Genomic DNA, 7323 nt, shown 5'->3' with positions numbered 1-7323 from the left:
CTCCTGCCTCAGCCTCCTGAGTAGCTGGGATTATAGGCGCCCACCACCACGCCAAGCTAATTTTTGTATTTTTAGTAGAGACGGGGTTTTGCCATGTTGGCCCAGCTGGTCTCAAACTCCTGACCTCAGGTGATCCACCTGCCTCACTCCCTTGCAGGCGTGAGCCACCACACCTGGCCCACATATGCTTGAAACGTGAGTCAAGATGGTGTGCTAAGAGGAAGACATGGGGTAACAAGAGCATTTATTTTGTTTATTGAGGAAAAAATAAACCGATGGGGATTATTAATGGAATCCCCATTATGGATTATCTTAAACGTTCCAAAAAGTTCAAAAATCTGTCTCTATGGGATGTCCTAATTCGAGGGTTTCTTGAGGTTGAATTCTCTTGCCTCTGTGAAAGAGTCTTTTCCTTGGTGCTGGCCGATGGGGACTCTTGGTGGCCTTCACAGGGTGATCTCTCCTCAGCAGAGGGGAGAGGATACGCTGACTCAGCCAGCTGAAGGCCCACCCCAAGTTCAAGCAGCACTGGGCCTGTGTGTGGGAAGGAGTGTTATCCTTCTCCGGCTGCTCTGACAGGATTGAGGAGATCTCTGGAGTGCTTGTCCTTTTGCTGGTAGTTGCCTGGCTTATCATCTGCCATGAAAATGAAGGACGTGTTAGGTAGGCATAACCATGACAGCAGCCAAGTCAACATTTACTCATTTGTGGAACTCACATCCTTTTACCAAAAATAGCCCAAGTGTCAATGCAAAGTTTCAATGCTCATTAATACTAAACATATATGTTTTTGGTGGGGAGGGAGATATAGTTGCTAGCCCTTCTCCTTGCTTGCTACCCTCTTGTTTCCCTAAGCATTCCTCAGTCTTTTCCCTACAACTTCACCCTGACTCCTTTCCTTGTTATCTGTCTCCCACTGGTATCATGTCAGACTCCCTGGGACCTGCTTCCTCCCAGTGATCATAAGATTCTGTGCTTCAACCCAGGCCTATCTCTTGCTGTCCTGCGAGGCATCTCTGCTCTCCTCAGCCAGCTCATGTTCCTTAAGCCTTAGAGGAGTCTGTGGAGACTATATAACATCTTTATTTTCTGGTGGTTTGCACTTGGGCAGGTCTTGACACGCATCATGTTCTTGATGACTGACCTGAACCATTTCCGGAGGGGAGCCGCCGGACAGCTGGAAATCTTTCTGAGTCATTTCAGGAAACACGGCATCATCATCTTCATTATCTTTCAGATTTTCTAGAAATGTCTGAAACTCTTGCACAAGATTATTCAGTTTGCTGACAGACAGTTTTTTTCTCTCTTTTGGTAACTCATCTATCCACTGGTTGTCTCCATTTAGAAGCCTATTAGCTATTGCGTCTGTGTTATCGGAACTGACGTCCACGTCCCAGGCCAGGAAGATGCTTAGTTTGCAAAACTGCTCTGGTTCATCCTGAATTTGGTCTTGTCTCTTCATGCATCTCCTTATCCTTTCAGTCCCCCATGCCCCTTGGATGGGAGGGAGAAAGTGGATGGAAGGACCCTTGGAAGTTGCGTCTTCACAGGAGGTTGTGTCCTCACAGGGGAAATAGCCTACAGAGAGGCTCAGGTTGGAATTGGATTTGGAGCTGTAGTCCTCTGTGTCGCTGTTAGAGGATGAATATGCCATGGAGTTCAAAGGTGCAAATCTGTCTCAACTCGAGAAACTTCAAAAAAGAAAAGAAGAAAAAATAAAAAAATAGATGGGACTGGGGAGAAGAGAATCATAGTACTTAAACAACAATATTATCCATTCCCTTTTCTTTTTTCTTCTTGTTCTGAGATGGAATCTCACTCTGTCTCCCAGGCTGGAATGCAGTGGTGTGATCTCGGCTCACTGCAACCTCAGCCTCCCGAGTAGCTGGGACTACAAGCACCCACCACCACACCTGGCTAATTTTTGTATTTTTAGTAGAGATGGGGTTTCACCATGTTGACCAGGCTGGTCTCAAACTCCTGACCTCAGGTGATCCACTCACCTTGGCCTCCCAAAGTGCTGAGATTATAGGTATGAGCCACCACACCCGGCCCTATTCCCTTTTCTATTCAGTACTACCCCATTTAGATAGAAGTATTATCCAATCTTCTTTTTTTTTTTTGAGACAGAGCCTCACTCTGTTGTCCAGGCTGGAGTGCAGTGGTGTGGTGTCAGCTCACTGCAACCTCCGTCTCCCGGGTTCAAGAGATTCTCTTGCTTCAGCCTCCCAGGTAGCTAGGACTACAGGCATGTGCCGCCATGCCCGGCTAATTTTTTGTATTTTTAGTAGAGAAGGAGTTTCACTGTGTTAGCCAGGATGGTCTCGATCTGACCTTGTGATCCACCCGCCTTGGCCTCCCAAAGTGCTGGGATTACTGGCATGAACCACCGGGCCCGGCCAGTATTATCCAGTTTTTACAATCTTTCAGTGAAGGGCAGTAGAGGCAGCCCTCTGCCTTTCAAAACTTACTTCATTGTGATATAATCCTCTCTACTAAGCATCTCCACCTCTCATCATTTGTCCTATTACAGTTGTAAGATCTTGTGTCATAAAATAAAAAGATCATTATATAAAATTGGAAAAATATAGAAAAGTATGAAGACGAAAACAAACATGCCATAGTCCCACCTTCTAAAGGTAATACCTATCAAAACATTTTGATTGACTTATCTTTTTTATTTATATAAACACACATATACATATCTGTACATTTATATATGTCCACGTATACATATATGTAAGTGTGGATATGACATCAGTTGAAACTGAAATTATTTTATCCCATAGCCTAAAACAAACATATATATGGTTACTCTGCAATTTTTAACCACTTCTTATTAATGACAATTAGGTGGTAGTTACTGCCTTTACTAAATAAATCTCTAGTAAACCTACTTTTTCAGAAATCTTTGAGTATGTCTCTTATTTTTCTATATGTAGGATTAATGGACCAAACCCCACAAATATATTAAAGTCTCGTGGTAGTTGATACCAAATTACTTTCCAGAAAGGTTTTGGTATTTAGATGCCCATCCTCCCACCATCTGATGGCACTGTTTAGTCCAGCTTTTTCTGTGAAGCCCCAAAGTAGGGCTGGAAGAATGTGCACGTGCGCGTGCACGCACTCACACACACACACACACACACAGTCACACCCTGCCGTGGTGGCTGCCCACGTGGACGAAGTGCTGCTAACTCCTGAGGCAAAAAGGGGAGACATGAGAAATCTTTCACATCCCGAGTCTCTGTGGCTAAAAGTCCAGCTGTCAGAAGTCTGTGTCCTGAGACTGTTGGTTACCATGGCAACAGAAAGAACCGAGTTAGAGCCAGGAATGTGGAAAGAGAAAAGGAAAAAAGGGGATAGAAAGCCACAGAATCTATCCCTTTGTTTCCAAAATAATCTATATCTATACCATCCTGGGCTGAAGAGGATCCCTCTTGAGGGTAGAAGGACAAATGCATGGAGGTTACTTCTCTCTTGTCAGGTGGCAGATGGTTCCCGTCCTTAGGAGATTTAGAGCTCTAAATAAGGGCCATGGGTATAAACATACACATACATACACACACACCACACACACACACACCACACACACACACACACCACACACACACACACACACAGATATGCTTACAAATGGAAAGCAGAAAACCAAGAAACGCTGATCTGACCTGCCTATTGGATTCATCAGTTTTCTTAAGATCTTTTCCCAATATTTGTCTATCTCCATTTCCGTCTTACAAGATTACAGTTAAAGTTTGCCATGACTCACTCTCAGGTTTTTCACTGTAGAACTGGCTTAAATTTGTATATTCTGTTAAATAAGATGTTTAAGGAATTCTGATGACATGATAGAAGAAATAGGCAGAGTTACAGTTAGAAAGAAGCAGGTTCTGCTACCCAACAGATGCAGCCTGAGAGGTGCCCACAGACTGCCCACAGCTTCCCTGGGTGATTGTGGACCTGGATTCATCCTGGAAGGTGTTTAAGTCAGAAGCCACATGTTCCCTAGCATTTATTTATTTATTTATTTATTTATTTATTTGAGATGGTGTCTTGCTTTTCACCCAGGCCGGAGTGTAGTGGCACGGTCTTAGCTCACTGCAACCTCCGTCTCCTGGGTTCAAGCAATTATCCTGCCTCAGCCTCTTGAGTAGCTGGGGTTACAGGCATGGGCCATGACACCTGGCTAACTTTTTGTATTTTTAGTAGAGACGAGGTTTCTCCATGTTGGTCAGGCTGGTCTCAAACTCCTGATCTCAAGTGATCTGCCCTCCTCGGCCTCCCAAAGTATTGGTATTACAGACATGAGCCACCCACCATGCCCGCCCCCTAGCATTTATTTTATTTATTTATTTATTTTTAGAGACAAGGTCTCACTCTGTTGCCCAGGCTGGAGTGCAGTGATGCCATCATAGCTCACTGCAGCCTCAAACTCCTTGGCCTCAAGCAAACTTCCTCAGCCTCCCAGGTAGCTAAGACTACAGGTGTATACCACCATGCCTGGCTAGTTTTCCCTAGCACTTATTTAACACTTATTATATGCCAGGTCTTGTACTAAGCACTTTACATGTGTCATTTGTTTAATCCTTACAGCAACTCAATCAGTTAAGTATCATCATTTGCCCCATTCAATAGGAGGAACCAAGGCATGAACGGTTGTATAACTCTCTCACATTCCCCGATCATAAACCCAGAACCTGGATTCAAACATAGGTAATCTGGCTTCAGAGCCCGTATCCTGACCTCTACACACTCTTGTCTCAGGAGGCTGACCACCCACCTCCTCCCTGGAAGATTCCTGGAGGAGCTGATCCAGGCCAAAATAAACCCATGTTCTGGTTCCTTGGAAGAAAATCCTTTGAGGGGAACAGCTTGTTCTCAGAGACTTGCAAAAGGTACATATGGTATACAGGACTGACCTAACAATGGTGTCCACATTTGGGGCAGGCTAAAATGAAATTTAAAATAAGTATTCAGCTTCCTCTTTGGCATAATGGGATCTGGAGTCCTTGTTCTGGCTTTTCATGAAAACTCAGTGACTGCCTTCCAGAACTCTGGGGTCCTAGAAAAGAATTCATAAGTAGTTTCCTCTCCATGCAGCTAGAGTGGAGGTGGTAGGGGTGGAAACTATGTTTTGTCATTACTCATAGAAATGGAGCACTTTGAACTGAATATAAACATTTAAAGAAGAAATGATTTTCCAGCCTAAACCAGCAAAGTTTAGAGTGATCCTGAGGACAGAAGAGCTTCAAAGGGAGGCACCCTCAGAGAAAACTTGAAATTTTACTTATTTATACCATTTCTCTACAGTATATTAGTAGATATATTGTATTAGTCTGTCTCACACTGCTAATAAAGTTATACCCAAGACTGAGTTGTTTATAAGGAAAAAGAGATTTAATGGACTCACAGTTCCATGTGGCTGGGGAGGCCTCACAATCATGGCAGAAGGCAAAGGAGGAACAAAGTCATGTCTTACATGGCGGCAGTCAAGAGAGAGAGCATGTACAGGGGAACTCCCTTTTATAAAACTATCAGATCTCATGAGACTTATTCACTATCACAAGAACAGCACAGGAAAGACCCACCACCATGTTTCAAATACCTCCCACCAGGTCTCTCCCACAACACTTGGGAATTACGGGAGCCACAATTTGAGATTTGGGTGGGGACACAGCAAAACCATATCAGATATATTCTCTACAATCTGTGTGTGTGTACACAACTTTGAAAATATACAACTCAGGTAGTGAAAGTACCTGAAACACACTTTCTTGTTCTAGAAAAATATATGATCATTTAGGTTTTTCTTTTTAAAACATCATAGAAATAGCAATGACACACATCATCCTTAGGATGGTATGCTGAGGAATGTAGTCAATTCTAAATGATAATTTCACTTTCGCTTCCAAAAGAAAATCAGAGGATTTGGGGGTCCTCATTAACAATACAGCTCATGTTAATTTTTTTCTTAGGGCCTTAGACGTGCAGGTCTGGCTTCTCTTGGATTACAGTTATTACATTGTCTAAGTTGTATAAGCTGCCTTTTCTCTTGAAGCAAGATCAACTATAATAAAGCTTCTTGAAGTTTTAGAAATGATAGTATGTTGTAGATTTATAATGTTTTAGGCCTGAAGCCAATAATAACTAAGAATTGGAACACTTCCTAAGATTCATTTGACTTGATGGGATTTGGAACCTAAATGTACAGAGCAGGAAGTTTCTAATTTAGAAGTTAAGCTGTTATGATGCATAATTTTATGTGTCATCCTGGCTTGGCCATGTGGTGCTTAAATATTTGTTCAACATTATTCTGGGGGTCTCCATGAGGGTATTTCTGTATGGACTAGTATTTGAATCAGTAGACCCAGTAAAGCAGATTGCCCTCCCCAATGTGGGTGGACACCATCCTATCCACTGAGGCCTGAGTGAAAAAAAACACTGAGTAAAGGAGATTTTGCACAGTCCTTCTCTGCTCCTGGAATCAGACTGGCACTTACACTATTATCCCTCCTGCTTCTCAAGCCTTCAGACTCAGATTGGAATTATACCATTGGGTTTTCTGGGTCTCCAGTTTGCAGTTGGCAGATCTTGAGACTTCTCAGCCTACATAATTGCATGAGCCAATTCCTTAAAATCTCCCTCCTTTCTATTTCTATTTCTCTTTCCCTTCCTCCTTCCCTCCCTCCCTCCCACCCTCCCTCTCTTCCTTCCTTCTTTCCTTCCTTCCTTCCTTCCTTTTTCTTTCTTCTTTCTCTTTCCTTCCTCTCATCCGTCCATCCCCTATTGATTTTGTACCTCTACAGAACCCAGAGTAATACAGCTATTTATTTATTTTTTATGTATTGAAATTATGAAATATTTTAAGCATACAGAAAAGAGGCATCCTGAACCTGTGATGGAAGGCACTGATGGCAGAGCATAGTTTCCTTGGTATTCTTGTCAACAATGTATAATCTCAACCTAATCATTAGAAAGTATCTGACAAACTCCAATTGTGGGACATTTGACAAAGTAACGGACAAGTGTCAAGTCAAGAAAGGCAAGGAAAGACTGAAGTACTGTCACAGACTGCAAGAGACTAAGGAGAAGGAACCGCCAAATGCAATGTGTGATTCTAGATAGGATTACAGAATAAAAAAGGACACTAGTGGAGAAACGGGACATTCCAACACCATCTTTGTTTTAGTTAATCATGTTGTATTCAAGTTAATATCCTGGTCTGATCATTGTACTATGGTTGTGTAAGATGTTAACATTAGGGGTGTAAGCTGAGAAGTATATGGATACTCTGTACTGTGTTTGCAACTTCTCTGCAAG

At 42.7% G+C, this 7323-nt stretch overlaps 1 protein-coding gene across 1 annotated transcript; it reads right to left on the bottom strand.

Moving 5' to 3' along the window:
* Positions 1-227: 227 nt before the first annotated feature.
* Positions 228-1725, bottom strand: CUNH12orf71 (chromosome unknown C12orf71 homolog). The gene is made up of 2 exons (XM_033222600.1): positions 1145-1725; positions 228-636 (listed from the first exon to the last, which is right to left on the bottom strand). Exons 1-2 carry the CDS (start codon positions 1652-1654, stop codon positions 331-333), a joined length of 816 nt encoding a protein of 271 aa, XP_033078491.1. The 5' UTR covers positions 1655-1725; the 3' UTR covers positions 228-330.
* Between the last annotated feature and the right edge of the window lie 5598 nt (positions 1726-7323).

Source organism: Trachypithecus francoisi, unplaced genomic scaffold, assembly GCF_009764315.1.
Source record: "Trachypithecus francoisi isolate TF-2019V2 unplaced genomic scaffold, Tfra_2.0 Lachesis_group11, whole genome shotgun sequence".
NCBI classification, from domain to species: domain Eukaryota; kingdom Metazoa; phylum Chordata; class Mammalia; order Primates; family Cercopithecidae; genus Trachypithecus; species Trachypithecus francoisi.
Note: the sequence above shows the minus strand (reverse complement) of the source record. Positions and strands in the feature narration are given on the sequence as shown.

What these genes read in the sequence shown, in the direction of transcription:
- CUNH12orf71 (XM_033222600.1), bottom strand. Translation starts at nt 1,654, where the DNA reads ATGGCATATTCATCCTCTAACAGCGACACAGAGGACTACAGCTCCAAA. An exon ending in CCCCTCCGGAAATGGTTCAG is followed by an intron (nt 637 to 1,144) that starts GTCAGTCATCAA and finishes TTTTCATGGCAG; the next exon opens with ATGATAAGCCAGGCAACTAC.